Source organism: Ascaphus truei, chromosome 3, assembly GCF_040206685.1.
Source record: "Ascaphus truei isolate aAscTru1 chromosome 3, aAscTru1.hap1, whole genome shotgun sequence".
Lineage (NCBI taxonomy): Eukaryota > Metazoa > Chordata > Amphibia > Anura > Ascaphidae > Ascaphus > Ascaphus truei.
Genome location: NC_134485.1, coordinates 188202683 through 188221228, shown reverse-complemented (window position 1 = coordinate 188221228; position 18546 = coordinate 188202683). Strand labels below are relative to the sequence as shown.

General features: G+C 43.1%; 1 protein-coding gene across 2 annotated transcripts in view; it reads left to right on the top strand.

The window, feature by feature from the left end:
* The first annotated feature begins 5309 nt into the window (after window positions 1-5309).
* Window positions 5310-18546, top strand: part of NHS (NHS actin remodeling regulator) — a 314641-nt gene continuing 301404 nt past the window's right edge. For both annotated transcript variants that reach the window (XM_075589804.1, XM_075589803.1), the window contains exon 1: window positions 5310-6152. In XM_075589804.1, coding sequence (XP_075445919.1) covers window positions 5726-6152 — 427 coding nt within the window. In that variant the 5' untranslated portion in view covers window positions 5310-5725. The remainder of the gene's footprint in view (window positions 6153-18546) is intronic.

Sequence of the window (18546 nt, the reverse complement as noted above, 5' to 3'; positions counted from 1 at the left end):
GGTACCGGAAGGTCGGCGTGGTCCTCCACATGGAAGTAGGTGCCTGGTAAGGCCTCATCTCCGGATTCCTCCGTCGGCGCCTGCAGGAAGTAAGGGAATGGTTCCTCACCGCTCCGCTGGTTCACGATGGTTGTCTGGTCGTCCGGAACAGTCTCAGGTACCTCCTCAACAGCACTGGGAGCCTCCACGGCCGTGGGACTTCGTCCGCGGTTCAGGCCGCACAAGCGCTTGCTGTCTCATGACCTCTGGATTCGGCCTCTCTACTTCGCAGGTAGGTGGCTCTCTTTTTACAGGATCGCTGAAGTGGTCCACCGGTTGGCGCATCACCACTGATGAAAGGCTGTCGTTGTCATCGGATGATGGTAGTAGGGATGGCTCTTTCGGGGAGAGGTTCCTCAGCACTTCAACTGCACTGGGGGCAATGGGTCTGAAGTCTTCCGGCTCCGATGCCACCAGGGGATATGCGCTGGTCTCTCCTAGGTATGTCACCTCGTCCGGTGGTCTTTGGGTTCCCGCCTCAGGAACCAGGGTGCACAAACTCCTTGGAATGTCAGTTAGGGCACACGGGCCCTTGGTGGTTGTAGCGTCGAGGCCATCCACCTCAATCAGCGTAGCTTTGGAGCCTTCCGGCTGGGCACCAATAGCAATGAGCGGTACGTCCGGCCATAGGTAGTAGGTTCCGCACTGCATACAGCGAGTCGTAGTACTCGGTTCACCTCCGGGTGTCGTGCATTGGGAGCACAGGCACCGCATAAATTCTTGGCCAGCTATCTCCACTACCAGGAAGCCTCCTGGGAGTTGATATGGGGTCAAACGACATTCAGCAATACTGCAATTTCTTTGGGTGACTTTGAGCAGAAGCACTAGTAAAAGAACTCTGTCTTTTTCGCCAGCTTCAAGGAACTGAAGGTGCGGCAGCTCACATCTGGCTCCTCCTCAGTGTAGATAGAGCTTTCTAATTGGTGCTCACTAAATCTGGTGGGTTTAGAGGCGGGGTACACAGTAGCAAATCGTGACTTCGGCTCTGCTCTGAGCCAGTCAAAGAATAAGTGGGCGTGGCTCCTGCTTCTGCGCCGAGCCCCACACAGGGTTTGCAGAGGAAAGCTTGCAACTTTCTGCAAACTGTCCATACGGTCTCGCAGTTTGGCGGGAACCGCCATTTTAGATCACACAGTCCACGCGGTGCACTCCCCTGCCAGGCAGCTGCTATTTTGAGTGGAATAAAGTGATTTTGTGAAACGCGACCCCCTCGATTTTTGTAGGGAGCCCGCTCTCCTGGTACATCTGCAGCACATGGTAGTCTCTGACCAGTGGGATATCAATATACCCCAGGCTAGGCAAAACTCTTTCTGCAGTACACTGCACATGATAAACAGTCCAGTTTAAGCACCCGGTGACTCCCTGTGCATCCACAACTAGTAGCACTGTGGTGGGTCTCTATACTGAGGTTCAGGCACCTGAGTAGGCCCAGGCACCCCTCCTACGACCCCCTTGGCAGCACCTTACGTCACCCTTCTCTAGCACTGACACTGTTGATCCCTTCAGAGATTTTTGGACCAAGTTAACCAGACTATCCCTTCCAGACCTCAACAAATATCAATACCCAGGGTGACTCAGCCCTCTGCTTCAGCACAGTTTGTCCATTAGGTGAGCATAGGATGTAGCTCCCTGGTGGGGAGGATATGGTATGCCGGGGTCCCCTGGAAACTACACCTAGCCTCCCTCCTTCTCTGGTACTCTCGCTGTAAGCATAGCTTACAGTATGTTTTGCATCGCTTAAAGCCTGTCCTGTTGCATCTCAGCAGTGCCTCCAAATGTATCACATGTTCCCCCACCCTCTGGGAGATTGCATTGTTACACGGTGGGTTGTGGTGCATAACTGCTGGCTAACTGTTGATCTGAGGCTCCTGCAGTGTTGTGGAGGAGGTCAGAATAGGCTTCTGGGGTAGTAACTGATTCGTACTCATGGTGACAGCGCCTCCATCTCTTGCAGGCCCCAGGGATGGGGAGACAATCCCTGCAGGAGAACTTACTTCCTCTCCCCCTGATAGATTGCAGTCTCAGGCAGGAAGGTATATTGGAACAGGAACACACTTTATTGTACACACTGCAGATGGTCAGCATACACTGCTCACACAGTGGTTACAGCATTTTTGGGGGCTTCACCCTCAGGATGTACCCTGGACCTCCACTGAGTTTACAGCCCCCCCCCCTTCCCCCACAGTCCTTGTTCTTCCCTGACTCCCTATTAGAGCCAGGGTTATGGTCTCACTCCTAACTCCCCAAGGGGAGAAGGCAGTAAGTGCACAGCCAATCCGCACTTCTGGGTGAGAATCTGTCTCTCTCAAGGGTAGAGACAACTGACTAACTTTGGTAGTGCAGCCCCTTAAGTACAAGAAAAGCAGGAATTAGCTCTGAGTCCCTGTATGGACACATATTCCTAGTTGCACTGCCTCCCCTGTGACTCACTGAAGCTGGTGGTGGTGGGGAAAACCCAGGATTAGTCCAGGCAGACCTGTTCTTACTAGGGCTTACTGCCAGGAGAAGGGCAGACTGGTAGCCAGAAACCAGTCCTGGCTACATATACAGTGGGGTGAAAAAGACAGTACACCCTCTTTGAATTCCATGGTTTTACATATCAGGACATAATAACAATCATCTGTTCCTTAGCAGGTCTTAAAATTAGGTAAATACAACCTCAGATGAACAACACATGACATATTACACCGTGTCATGATTTATTTAACAAAAATAAAGCCAAAATGGAGAAGCCATGTGTGAAAAACTAAGTATACCTTATGATTCAATAGCTTGTAGAACCACCTTTAGCAGCAATAGCTTGAAGTAATCGTTTTCTGTATGACTTTATCAATCTCTCATATTGTTGTGGAGGAATTTTGGCCCACTTTTCTTTACAACGTTGCTTCAGTTCATTGAGGTTTGTGGGCATTTGTTTATGCACAGCTCTCTTAAGGTCCTGCCACAGCATTTCAATCGGGTTGAGGTCTGGACTTTGACTGGGCCATTGCAACACCTTGATTCTTTTCTTTTTCAGCCATTCTGTTGTAGATTTGCGGTTGTGCTTGGGATCATTGTCCTGTTGCATGACCCAATTTTGGCCAAGCTTTAGCTGTCGGACAGATGGCTTCACATTTGACTCTAGAATACTTTGGTGTACAGAGGTGTTCATGGTCGACTCAATGACTGCCAGGTTCCCAGGTCCCGTGGCTGCAAAACAAGCCCAAATCATCACCCCTCCACCACCGTGCTTGATGTTTTTGTGCGGATATGCTGTGTTTGGGTTTTCGCCAAACGTGGCGCTGTGCATTATGGCCAAACATCTCCACTTTGGTCTCGTCTGTCCAAAGGACATTGTTCTAGAAGTCTTGTGGTTTGTTCAGATGCAACTTTGCAAACCTAAGCCGTGCTGCCATGTTCTTTTTAGAGAGAAGAGGCTTTCTCCTGGCAACCCTTCCAAACAAACCATACTTGTTCAGTCTTTTTCTAATTGTACTGTCATGAACTTTAACATTTAACATGCTAACTGAGGCCTGTAGAGTCTGAGATGCAACTCTTGGTTTTTTTGCAATTTCTCTGAGCATTGCACGGTCTGACCTTGGGGTGAATTTGCTGGGACATCCACTCCTGGGAAGACTGGCAACTGTCTTGAATGTTTTCCACTTTTGAATAATCTTTCTCACTGTAGAATGATGGACTTTAAATTGTTTGGAAATGGCCTTATAACCCTTCCCAAATTTATGGGCAGCAACAATTGCTTCTCTAAGATCATTGCTGATGTCTTTCCTCCTTGACATTGTGTTAACACACACCTGGATGCTCCAGACCAACAAACTGCTAAAACTTCGACTTTTATAGAGGTGGTCACACTTGCTGATGATCAATTAATCAAGAGCATTTGATTGGTAGCACCTGTCTGCTACTTAGCATTTAATTCCTATGGAAGCAGTAAGGGTGTACTTAGTTTTTCACACATAGCTTCTCCATGTTGGCTTTATTTTTGTTAAATAAATCATGACACTGTATAATATGTCATGTGTTGTTGTTCATCTGAGGTTGCATTAACCTAATTTTTAGACCTACAGTAGTAAGGAACAGATGATTGTTATCATGTCCTGATATGTAAAACCATGGAATTCAAAGAGGGTGTACTTTCTTTTTCACACAACTGTATATATATATATATATATATATATATATATATATATATATAATACAGTGTCATACCTTTGTAAAATTGCGTGCACTGTATTAGAGAAACAATATTAATTATATGCACTTTGCAGCATGTCACTTATTTACTGTATTTTCGGGAAATTTAATTTTCTTTCAATTTAGATACACTTGAAACAAGTTTCTCTGCCGAACTACAGTAGATACATTGAGAATTCATTGAGAATACTGTTGGCAAACACTACAATTGATATGTTCCACCCAGGGTTTAAAGCTCGCCCCTCCGCACTGTCCAGGTCAGCAGGTTTTCTTTTCATGCAGCTGGTTGCGACAGGTTCCATGCTAGGACCATCCTTCCTCTAATTATAGAGGTAAATAAGGATTTTAACCAGTTAGTGTTAGGACCTGCGGTATTATGGTCATGCCTTGAGAGTGGCTCGCAGGCTTATACACTTTGGCCAAAGGGTTAACTAAATGACCCTTTTTTCAAGAGATATATAGGTATTTCACTGTGTATTTTTGTCACATTGGATGTTGCTCTGGACTTCTTTGTTTCTTGTTTTATGAAACTAGCATACTGCAAGATATTTGTCCAAGTGTAATGTTTGCCAAGAAGGAAAATGATCTTTTAACCCATTTGATGCATCATCGCAGGTCTATCTTGCTGTGGAGATGATTATCCGTATTGTTACTCACTGTGCGGCAAGTCACTTCAGCACTGTAGAGGTTAATCATTGCATCCACAGTTACACAGACAGCAACTTGACCACATTTAGTTGTGCCATGTACATTAAGTAGTTCAGGCTTCCAAACTCCTGTCTCGGCGTATTCTGTAAACCTTGATTTCCAATAGGAATTAAAGCTGCAAATCCAGAAGTAGAATCCATGGCCTGGGGATGTGTAAAGCCAGACTGCAAGCTCAGAGGTGAGCTGCTGCAGAATGTCTTGCCATAAAATTGGGTTCTTCAGTGACTCCGTGTGGTTAAGGAAGGCAGTGTCTCATCCGAAAAATCCTGATTCCTCCCCCTCCCCTTCTCGGCACCTCCTTCCCCCCCCCCCCCCCTGTCCCCGTCTGCTTCCTCCTCCCTATTCATACATCTCAGTGAATTCCTGCCTCCAGGTTTTCAGTCTGCCTCACTCTGGCATGGGGAGAGAGAGAGGCAGAGACAATCTCTCCAAAAAGCAACTGGATGATCAGAGGGAAGCGAGGATCCAGGCAGGCAGTGCAGGGCTGCAATACTTCCAAAGTCACATCTGCACATTGTCGCACATGGAGTGGAAACCATGGGTATAACAATCCGCTACCGGCAATTAGGAACTGCGAAAGATTAAGGGGAAATCAGTGCATTAAAGAGAAAACAAATAACCCTGCACAGGAGTGGCACAGTGTGTGTGTGGATTGCAACAGTATTTTTCTTTTTCGTTTTGGTGTTTTTTGAGAGTTTCCTCCTTTTTCGTGTGGCATTTGTATGTGGTTTTCATAGGATTGGAGGGCCAAGGCTTTATTATAGGCTGACGTGAAAGGGGATCTGCAATGCCCTTTGCCAAGCGGATTGTGGAGCCCCAGTGGCTGTGCAGGTATGCTGTCACCCTGGCAGAGGGTAGCTGTTGCCGGGATCAGGGAGATGAGCAGAGACAACAGCACCCACGGGGCAGTGCCAGGGAGGAAATGTCGGTGGCCCTGGTATCCTCGGCGCAGTTGCCCTCAGATGACAGGGAACCATTACCCGCTGACGGGAAGGATAAAGAGGCGGCGACGCTGGATTTGTGTGCGGTCAGCAACGTCGCCCTCTCGCGGATCTTGCGGCAGCTGTCGGACGTGGCCCGGCACGCCTGCTCCCTCTTCCACGAGATCGAGGTGGAGATTCAGGTCACGGCGCGCCGTGTGCGGGCGCTACAAGGGAAGATCGGCAGCGTCCAGCAGGTTGTGAGCAGCTTGGATCCAAAGCAGGAGACAGTGCGTGAGTACCACATCTTGGATGCACTATGCCTGTACTGCAGTTTGTCAACAGCATCTATCTATCTGTCTTCCCTAGGATCTATTACCCCGTCTGTGCGGGGCAATGGATTGTTGGCCCCTACAGCACCGAAAAGGTTAAATAATTGCCTTTAAACTGTTATTCCCTAACCTTTTCTTACCCTCCCTGCTTCATGGATAACATTGCTTATCTTATGCTAATAAGTGCCCAAATGTTTCATTATCACCTTAGTTGCTGCTAGGGAAAAAGGGGGGGGGGGAATCTGCATTGCTACTCAAGCAGCAAAAGGAGTCAACAGCTGGTGAATGTGATGGGCAAAGGGGGGTGCTTTCCTTTTCTTCTTTTTAACTTTAAAAGTTAGTGGCTTTTCGCTCTCAATAAAACCAGGGACATCGGGTTGAAGGGATCTTTAGGAACAGGATGAATACGACAAATAATACAGAGTTGGATTTGTATTTGAAACACTCACCCACATAACCATGCATAATAGCAGCTTGCAGAGTTGTTCACCCATCTCGATTGGATATGATGCTTGCAGAACTGCAGCACATACAGTATGTGTGTGTTTGTGTGTATCTCGATCATACAGTACCATATCTCTATTCTCTCTTACACACGTCATATGCCATTTAAATAAACAAATGATGTATTGTGTATATATTTTAATATGTATTTTAAGTTTGTACCGTGTGTTTTTTAACATACTAAATGGTTCGGTGGCTCAAAGATCTCCATGACTTGAAACTGCGAGGACACTGCTGCTGCCCTCGCTGCTGCTGCAGCTAAGTGATGTTACTGTATCTATCTGCAGTATCTATCCATCTGTCTGGGAGATACCTACTCACATAGCACAGTCCATCCCCTTACAGCCAATTAATATGCATTCACAGGTTGCTTGTTTGTTTAGGCAGAATCATGAAACCAGCTAGACTTGATGTTGTATTGATGCGGCTATGTATGGATCCAGCAGAATTAACCCATTCTGGGGCAGAGCGAGGAACAACACGACCCTCTGGCAATTAAGGGGTCTACAGACGATAGTAAATGAACGGTGGTGTGTTTGGTTGCTTTTGCATCTCTAGTCTAGCAGCCTGCTGCTTAATATTCACATAAATGTCCAATAGATCAAGTGACAGCGACTGTACCAGGACCAGATTGCTTTTTTTTTCCATACGCTTTGTTGCTCTGTGTGTTTTGCGTTTTAAGGAAACTCGTCTGTCACCTGATCGTTGTGTGTGTGTGTGGATGAGTTTGCGCAATCCAGCCTGTTTCATGCTGTAGCATTAGAGGTGATGTCAGTGGTTTGTGACTTACATAAGAAGCTTTCCTGAGGCTTCTGATATTGCGTATTCACTGGGCAGATGCTGGGGACTGAATTCTCAGCAACATTAAGGTGGCAACGCTAAATGGTCATTCATGCTCCTAAGCAACAGTAAGAAAAGGGGGTATGGTTTACACGATCATTGGCTTCGGATAGCCAATCAGAAATAATAGCAATTATGGTCATTTTGATACATATAAAAAAAAAGCCAGTTCTCTGATACTACAACATCCTGGTGTTTTCACAGAGACTGAAAATACAGATTTGAAGGCTTCCACGGATTAGGTTTGCTGTTTACGCACACTGTTGCAGTCTCTGTGTTACCGTTCATCGGTTAACCCTCTCAGTGCTAGAAGGGCCTGCAAGGCATGGGATGGCAGTGTATCGCAGGCCCCACAGCACAGGCACCTGGATTGTGTTCAGTTTATATGCACCGTCTATATGAGGACTGCACAAAAGTGCTCAGTGCTGTTGTCAGCAGCTAAAATGAAAACAGCGAGAAATATTATCACAGACATCTGCTGTTCCAGAAACATAATAAATAACAACATCGTGAGCAGGGCTTTGATTCGCCGCCTCTTTTTCCCAAGTAAGCTCTGATAGGCGAAATGGTTGCTGGGTGTACAGCTCTGGTCTCTGAAGTGGGAGACACATTTTTGTGCTACCTCAATGTGACCCTGGGTACATTTTATCTCCATGCAGCCAGAGATACTTAATAGTTAGAATTGAAAGCTCTTCAGGGACAGGCATTTTTCGTGGCTGCTACAGCTTTACAGTGTACAACATTGCGTTCTATAGCACCGATACACGAAATTAAATTCTAGTGGGTGGGATGTCATATAAACATATTTAGTTAAAGGTAGTTAGTGCCTGTAGTGTTGTGGTCATTTGAATTGTCCCCTGAGTGTACCAGTGTACTGCTGTGACTTCAACAATAGTCAAGATTGAGAATTGCCTTCACCTTAATGTTAATAATGGTCACAGTTTATCAATGTTTATAGATAGCAATAGTCTAACATCATTCTCCCTCCAGGAGAAAAGAGGGGTACATGAGAATTGTGCCAGGTAGTGTTAGGACCTGCAGATTGGGCATGCCGTGAAGTGGCTGCAGGCTTATAACCTTTTGGCCAAAGGGTTTAACTAAATGACCAATTTTCATGAGCAGATAAGCACTGAGGTATTGCACTATTATATGTCATTTTGTATTATGCGCTGGCCTTTCTGTTTTTGTTACTCTAACATCATACGTTGCAACTGACTTAAAGAAACAGTGTCACTTATATGACAGGTTTCTGATAGGAAGCATATTAGAAAATGCTTAAAGGGAACATACAAATTGTGCCTTCCTGACCCCAGTTAGCTCCCTGAATAAAGGGATTAATACCCTAAAAGTTACTGTGCCCCTCACTGATCTTTGCAACCAACTACCTACACTTGGGACACGTCGCAATCTATCGAAAATTGGCCGAATAGGTAATATTGTCTAAATCAGGGGCGCGCAAAATTTTCTGGGAGAGCGGACGAGGCCTCTGTAAGTCCGTTTCCTTGTCTCCGGCAGCTTCTGGCGATGTGTCGCCATGGCAACACACCATCACATGACGTATGGGTCACATGACGATGTCACATGACGTCAGAAAGCGCTGGAGAAAAGGTATTGTGGGCGCAAGCAGGGGGGGCAGACAAAAAAGTTTGCACACCCATGGTCTAAATTATTGCACATTAAGCTCAGCAATGGGATGCCATTAAAAAGGAGCGGTCATGTTCTTGAATGCAGGCCAGCAATTACAATATTAAAATATATAGGGCAAGACCCCATAATATGCTGTTTAAAAGTAGTATGCATGCAGTAAGTACAAAAATAACCAAAAACAAACACCTTTAAAAAAAATGAAACAATAAGTTGTTACTATTTAATATCATCATGCAATGGCCACTGTCTATGCTGCACTGAAAGGGTTACAAGATGCAGATCAGTGAATGGGGTGAAAGATCTTTTTTTAAATTATTATTATACAGTACACACCCAACTTTTTTTTTTCTTTTTCCACTTAGCATGTGGGCCATTTCTTTTCAGATTGTATAAGCCCAGATTTCTCACACATCCATCTCTTTCCAAAAATAAGATACGCCTCTATTGTTCCCAGCTGCATCAACATATCTAGCGCAGAGGCAGCATATCCACAGACAGCTTTGATTTATTTTCAAATACATTTGTTTCAAAGAAAGCAAAGAACGTTACCAGAATAGTCCAGGATATTTTTGTTTTTCACCAATGTGGAGTTTAATTCTGGGAATGACTTTACTCTAGGGCACCATACACTTCTTTATGGTTTACTATCACTTTATTATGTAGCAACGGGACATACCTCTGCTGGCCTGTCATGGAGGGATGATATCTTTGTAATTAGCATTCGGGACTGCTTCGCAGGTTTCATCAAAATGTAACTAACGTTTTGGGTAGAGTTGCTGTAAAAGTAGAAGCATTGTGTCTGCATGCAGGAGCACAGTGCTTTTTAAATGAGGTAGAAAAGCTCTTTAGAAATCACTTTTAAGGGGTTGGGAATTAGGTTTCAGTCATTTGAAAGTTTAAACATCTGATCATCACGACATTTTAACAATTCTTGCTAAAGTTTAAACACGTTAGGGAAAATCTTAGAATTTGCTTTGTGTTCATTTCCTTGAAATGAAACGTAATGTTTCTTTAATCTTTCCCAAGTCTATTCACAGTTTGGAGGCAGGGAAGATGTGTCCAAGGCATCACTTGAGACATGAAGCTCCAGTGGCATCCCATGTAAACAAGTTCATCAAAATGACAACAATCCAGTGTTTTGCCCATGCAGTTTGGGCCTTATTATCATTAAATGGAGACTTCCTTTATAAGAAATGTCTCTTAAAAAATGATAATGACTTCTGGCACTCTATCGCTGAAAGCCGTCATACTTTGGCCATTGACTACTGAACAATTTAATGAACCATTTATGTATTTACTTCAGTGGGCTTACATAGAATAGCATAGGGTCTGTTTTCTATTAAGACAACTCTATATCTGAATGTAATTTAATATAGGTAGTACAAACACTTGATTCTTTCTGCTGAGTACTGTTTAATTGAGTACATGTAAGACGGTTTCATCCTTAGGCATCGTCCACAGTGATCACGACCGTGCGCACCACGGCATATGCGTCGCGAACAAGACACGGCTCCTCTATGAGGCCACTCATGCTGCGCGCGCACACCCGTGATGAAGGCGGCGGTGCAGCAGCATTTCCAAAAGACGAGATTTTTTACTTTTGGCGTGGCTACCGCATTGTGGCTGCATCACTTGGGTGGTTCAACCAATGAGGGCGAACGCCTCCCCATCGCTCGCATGATAGCATTGCCACAGGCCACAGATCGCCTCTGCAGCAGGTGCGCGTGATTCCATGCGCTCCGTTAAACGCGCCTACACTGTGGACTTAGCCTTCATGTTTTACTAACAAAAATGAACTCAGAGGCCAGGAACTTGAGATACCCAAACACAGGGTCTAAAAACTCCTAGGTAGCTAGGTAGGGTGCTAAGACAAAAATTGTCTTGGTCCAGGTAAACAAAAAGTAATGAAAAGGCAAGAGTCAAGCACACCAAAAAAGGGAAAAGTCAATAAAGTCAAATGAAAGTCATTTTAATAACTTGAAGAGGTCATAGCAGCATCCAACGTTTCCATGCATACAAGCACCTTCATCAGGGTTCCTAAATGCTTTGTCAGAATTCCCGTCTTTGTTTACACATCATATGCTTCCATTAACTGTGTGTCTTCAAACCTTTCTACATAAGCCCCAGTGAATACAGTGTTTGCCCATTCTATGTTGTTTATTTTGAGAATTGTATCAGTTCATCCTACAGTATTTAGATATTAGTCATTCGCCATTTTCTGAAGAGCAATATCTAGCAAGTCTCTGAAGGTCACACTGTACCATTCATAAAAAAGGATGCCTTGTTCCGATTTCTCAGGGGAGGAATTCCTGAAGAATTTACTATCAGTGTTTTTATATATAATTTCTTTGTTATCACCCAAAGTAATGTTCATGCCCTGAACTTCCGTCTGACAGATAGTGCTGTTTTGAATGGAGGGGAAGACGTTCTAAGTGGATGTACCTTGTACAACACAATCCATGTCAGTTTATAGTTATGCAAAGACCAAGGCTGCTAGTTTTGACACTCAGCAAAATCTGCATCTTTGTTTATAGCTTATAGCTCTGCTTTCAAGTTCAATGCCAATAATCCACAATTTTTTAGTAAAAATCCTATTGGTTGGGACATGGCAATGGTAGCTTATATGGTTCAGAGCAGTAGAGTATCGATTGTATACCTAACCATCTCTACGTTTGTGCAGTAAGAAAATGAGTGAGCATGTGATAAAAAAAAGTGAAGCTAAGTTTGCAAATAAAGAAAAGGAGTGATATAATCATTCTCCAGGCATTTGGTCAGTACCTCAATTGTGTTATGCAAGACTTATAGTCAAGCCCTCTAATTGTACATCACAATATGTCAGCCTCCTGACTTATTACATTTCATAAGCTGTTACCATGTACTATAATAGCAGCTATCTCTATTTACTGTAGTGAATGAGGAGTAAAAAGAAAATAATTTTGTTCTAAGGTTTGTACAAACCCAGGGTCCAATGTTTTCTGAAAGTCCTCTCTCATTTTGAGATCTATAAATGACATTTTAGTGCAATTCACATATTTTGTATATGTTTGATAATTATAAGACCGTATTTGACAGCAATTGCGGGGTCACTTCCTAAATCACCCACGTTGCATTGTGATAAGTGATTTGCTTTTAGCAGCATTTTACATCAACCTTCCGCATAGGCTGTGTATCGGGCTGTAGGTTTGTTTCACTCTTTGAAAAAGCGCCACCTATTGCGAAACGCGTGGGAGGATTTTTTTTGTCTGTTAATTTTTTTGTATTTTAAACATGTTCCATTAAAATCCACCTTTATGTTTTTGTACACCTGGCGAGTTCCTGTTTAATCCGGGAGATGCGACTCTCCATCTGCTCGTTTTACTTCCCTGTAGGCTTGTTGTGGCCCATTATCTTATAGCTTCTGCTCGTACTTTTGTCATGAATACTTGCCATCCAGGGCTCCTACACTGGCGACACACTTTATTCGAGCTTGGCTAGTCCCACGAATTCGGGTATACCCGGGTGTATTGAGGTTTGTGACTGTTTTCTGCCCGAGTACATTGAGTTATTTTCCAAGCAGGGATTGAAGCATTTTATTCCCGCTGGCTGCAATACTGCACAGTATATATATATAAACTGCATTACAATTCATGAATTTATGCCATCTGGTAGACACGCGAAGCATTGCAGCCTATTAAATCCTAATCATTATCATTTAACAGATCAGCCGCCCATCAGCCAGGCATGAACCCAGGCTGGGAAGGCAAATGCAACGGGGCTTGTCAGAGGTTAGGAGTGGCGCATTCCAGGTATCTGCCAGGTACATACCGGGTATTTGCTCGAATAAAGTGTGTCGGTGCAGTACAAGTAACTTTCTTCAAGCTTTTTTTTTTTTAAGATAAACTTTTTTAATAGATTAGCAGGTGTTTCCCCTGCCACAAATGCTCCCTTTGTTTATGGAATGGAAACCAGGGGTTCCCTATAACGGAATTGCATTATTTTCAGCAAGATACTGTACATACAGGTAACGGTACCCCGTACTTCCTGGGTTTTAAATCCCCTATGTGGCGATGTGAGCTAGTGACATTGGAAATGCAATCTGCCGTTTTGCTTCCTGGGACACGGCACAGACATTGGTCATTTCAGAGAAATGTACCTTGGGAACTGCGGATGATCAATAGTATGGCTGCTGTTGCTTTAACATTGTGTATTCTTCTAATTGTCAAAACCTTTTAAAATGAAAAAAACAAACGGCACAGTCATTTTGCAGCTGTCACATACAGATCTAAGGTCATCATGTGATTCTGTTTCACAAGAGAAAATGCAGTTTTTACATTTAGTTTGTGGTTTATAAACAAATGTATTATCTAAAGCTAGCCTTAATAGTAATTAGATTTTTCTGTATTTTTTCCCCCAAACATGCTCTGGAAGATCTACAACTTTAATGAATCAGCTGACTGGAGATTACAATGTATCACATTTTGTTTCCCATGGCTCAACCACAGGTTGAAGGCTTTCTGAGTAACTCATAATAGTAGGGTACAGTAGTCAGGCAAGTGATGAGACTTTGTAGTAAGAGACACCACCAAGGATTTTAATAGTTCCCAATATGACGTGCCCAAGGTGAGCTGCCTTTAAACTCAGATCATAAGTCATTGGAACACACCTTCTGCCCATACATTTAATAAATCCTTCTGCTTCTTAAGGTGCTTGCAACAAATTGCTCAGATCTTTATCTCACGCCCCTCCCCCAAGCAAAGTGTTGAAACTTCACTTTGGCCTCATCAATTTGTACCCAGATTCAGAGTTTGTGCTGTTTTCACAGAGTTGTCAAAACCTGCCTCTAATCACCCGCACCCACCAGTTGCAGCCAGCGCAGAATAAATAAAAGTAGTGGAAAGTGCTGTTTCTCACAACTCATGTGGGATGGAACTGCAGGGAGAACAATGGAGAGCCAGAAAAGTGAGGTAAAGAAAGGAAGGAAATGGACACAGAGTAAAAAAAAAAGTTTTTAAAACTTTTTTTAAAAAAATCTTCAATTAGCATTGTGGCAATTCAATAGCCTTACTACCAGGACAAATGAGAAAGTCGGATGAACATCTCAATGTAACTTTCCTGGTAAGAACAACTGTAAGAAAACAATTGGGGAGAAAGATAATATAATGGAACAATACAAATATAAAATACAGGCGTGGCAGCCGTTATTGCTGGCGCGTTGCAGCGCGACGCACACACAATGCGCCGGCACGGGCGCTGACGCCTGCTATGCCTGTTCCCACACCTGTTATCCTCCAGTAATAATTTGCCATGCGTGTACTGTACATATTTATCTTCTGTGAAAATAGTGCCGCCGGGGAAAATGTTTCACTCTTTACAAGATTGCTACATTGTTACCTAAAGCTGAAGACCATGTCAATGGCTGTTTCTTGCAATCTAATCTAAATGATTTTATTAACCCGAAAGGCTCGCCACTGCCATTCATTAGAGTTATTTATAAGAACGTGTCCTGCAATCTAGCGCAGTCTTTTTTTTGGAGCCTAATTGTTAAAATGCTTTTAACTTCTTCATGGCCGAGTCTGTTTCCTGTGAGGCCCCATGCAGGGTGATGACTGTCTTGACTCGACATCAAAGCCTGAGAAGGATGAATAGTACGTTTTGACATTTATTGTCAATCAGGCGGTGTGTCATTGTAAATCTGAGAAAAAAAAGGAAGGTGGGTGTGGAATGAGGGACATTTTTTAAAAACGTTTACATCTTTCTCGGATTTCTTGGAATACCTTTGGAGTGAGGAAAAAAAATTAATTTGAAGAACAGTTAACTTTTTCTTTTATGTGGTTCAGGACCCTCCGGCACCTGAGTGGGGAAGCACAAAATGCCCATATTTTCTACATAAATTGCTGTGTCAGAGTAGTTACCTTTTCCTTTGATGATACTCCCTCCTCCCACCAGTAGTGCCTATGGCAAAGTTCTTGTAGGTTAGATAACCAGGATGATTCCTCCTCAGCTCTCGCCGACAACGAAACTAATCCCTACGAATTTAGGTGCAATGTATTGAGGGCCGTTTCTGCACTAGATGGGTGAAAAGTACAATGTTTTGGCTGAGGTTGTAGCATTAGACATTGCTTGACATTTCTACCTAGTAAAATATGCCGTGCAATGACCTTTCCCACCCCGCAGCACCAAAGGGATCAAAGTTACATACTCTTTCTATATTATTGATACATTTTAATGGGTAACATTTTGTACTATGAACATTGTGCACTATTTTTAAGGCCTCTCAAGTCTCTTCCTTAAATGCCTCTTTTGTAGTATATCAACATCTCATGCAAAATTCTAATGTTGGACCAATAGGAGGTACAGTATGACAAGCTACAAGTATCTATAGTACTTTATTATGTCAATGGGGGCTAAGTATGAACACAAAGACTGGTGCGCTCTGTGTTTTTTGATCTTAAGTACATTATATGTAAGAAGCTTGTTAGTTGACTTTTTCACATTTGGCAAAGATTATGGTCTTTACTTGCGCGCGTGACGGACCGCACGGCCTCGCCCACTACTTTTGCCCAAGCGATGTGTGGACTTGGCTGCAGGAGATTGGAGAGGCATGGCGGACGTGTCACGAAGCTGGTTCACCCTCATTGGCTAAACCGCTCACGTAACGCTGACATCACGTGGCCGTGCTTGAAAAGACACTAGGGACAGCCGCATAGTGATTATGCCATTTGTGTTTGGCGCTCGTGCGAGCACCATCGCGCTGAGTATAATCTCAGCCTAATGGAGTTTGAGCGACACCTCAGACCTGGAGCAACAAATGGTGCAACATAGACACAAAACTTCATACATACTGTTACAGTATGAAACGTTGCCTATTGGCATTACCCATAAAACAAATTAGGGCACACAGTGGGCATGTGGGTAAGGTACCTTGATATATTGAAGCAAAAAAGCGCAAGACAAAAAATAACTCTCTGTCCCAAAATTTACATGATACATTTCCTCAATGAATTTCCTGTGAAAAATAGCACATACAAATATCACTTGTGAACACATTCATATCTCAGACAGGTCTGCAACCCGGCTTTTAACCATTATCTCTTTGCATACAGTGCTTCCACTGCAACTAGGGATTCTGGGAAATGACATGCAAATGAGCATACAGTAGAAAATAGAATGATCTAGTACCCATGGAAGTAAAATTATCTGAATGTATAATAAATGCCAGGTTCTTGTGACATCGGGCAAGTGGCTTGATCTTCTTTTGCCCCAGACACCTAACATTAAATTGTAAGCTCTCCTAGGCAGTAATGTAATTCATTATGTTAAGCAATATCTCTGGTGTGCAGCATCGCCTGCCCTGTCATCGCCCTATAAGAGTAAATTATTTTTGTTTGTGGTAGCACTTTCTTTTACTATAATCACGTACATTGTGTATACTGTTAATGTAAAATATGCACTCCTTTTATTCCTATTTTATCTAGTTACCTCTCGTTTTCAAGTATGTCCTGGCCACAGAGTTATGATAACATTACATGGTTACTTTAAATAAACAGAGGTTATACCGTAGATTCAGTTTACAGACATTTCATGGACAGTTAGAGATAATATATAGGGGGCGTATGTAACAGTTGCAGACAAGATTAAAATGCAAGACAGCTGAAGTCTTGAAATGACTGACTGTATACTGGAGGCGGATTTGAGAGGCTGGTAGGTCGTTCCAATGATGAGGTGCACGGTAAGAGGAGGCGCGACCGGATTATTTTTTTAACCTTGGGACCGTGAACAGTCTTTTGGAGTCAGATCTCAGGTGATAAGTGCTATATTTTATCACATTAAATTGCCAGTTTAACATCAGAATGAGAGTGACCTCAGTGTAGGAAATGCCCTATTTTGGTCATTTATTCTCTTTGCCTCTGTGTTCATTGCATCCTCTATGTAGTTTTTCTGTGATTTAAAAAAAAAAAAAGAATATATTATTTATATCTCTGCGAAGAAGTTATGAGGACCCACACATCACAATAAAACAAAAGAAACGTGTAAGAAAAAAAAGAAAAGAAAGTGGAAACAGGAAGATTTATCAAGTGGCGACAACTTTTATTGTCCCCGTGTTCTCTTGCTGCAGATCCTGGCAGGCATAGTCATGGTGAAATGAACTAGTTCTGACCTCCAGAGAAAGATGTTGGATTAAGACTAGTACTTTCGCCTTTGCTGGTCACAAGCTGATTATGTTTCTTTTTCAGTTGATAGCTTGTTCTGGTGAATAGTAAATTATGAAAAGAAAAGTTTATTTTTTTTAAGATTGAGACCTCCTAGCAGCCCCCCTCTTAATAACTGCTTTTGCCACAGTGTATTTTTTTCCGCGTGCATTGACAAGTGCAGTTCACGTCGCAAGTCCATTTGTTTTACTTTGCACAGCTTACAACACATACAATACCTGTCTGTAAGGAATTTGACTTTGAAATACTGTGATCAAAGATTCTACCCGGAGTCCCAGTGCGCTCTTTATTAGCACAGTCACTGTTTAAAAAACTGTTCACAGTTCGTCACATGTGCAGAGTTCCTACCCTGACGACCATTCAATTTGTTTAGCTCTCCAGGCATAGGTATCTGCAGTGATTTCTAGAAGTCATAGGGACCAGGATTTGTTCGTCCGTGGCCCGTGCGACTGGGCTACTGCAGTCCTGCTCCCAGCAATCTTTTTTTGGCTCATTTTATGTATCTGTTTAATAAATGGGCACAAATTGGAGGCAGACACTACAATAGAACCCATTGTCAAAAGCTCTCAGAACACTGTTATTAGTTGTTTTTTTCACCTACTGTATCTTCTTTGACACTTTAAAACACATTTAGCTTATTTAGGCTTTTCCTTAAAGAGCAAATAATTACCACCACATGGTGTCTCTTGATGTTTATTGGTGTCTAAGCCAACTGAAATTGGATCTGTTTGCAAAGTATCTGACACCCTCTCTGCACAGTTATGTGATTGCCTGAATCATTGAGCTTTGCCCTTATAAAATCTGTGTTTCAAATCATATGCAATCGCCGTGTAATCGAGGTTCCCCAGAGCAGGCAAACAGGCTCTTCATTGGAGTTGCTAGAGCCATTCATTTTGCTACTGTCTTACGAGTATCAGGGTTTCCCTTGTGACTCTTCCAAAGACACGAAGAAGGTCTGAAATAATTATTTACTTTCATTCCTTCAAGGCATAAAACTGTACCTCTATGTAGTTGGGTTAGGTTGCACAAAGTTCCCATAAAAGGGGCAAGAAAAGCCTGGTGGCTGCCTTTTTGAAGTTAATTACGCATATCCACTATTTTGTTCTATTCAACATAAAGCACATAGCAAGGAGCCATAGGTCATGAGCAGCACATTGTGTGTTCTCCATTACCAAA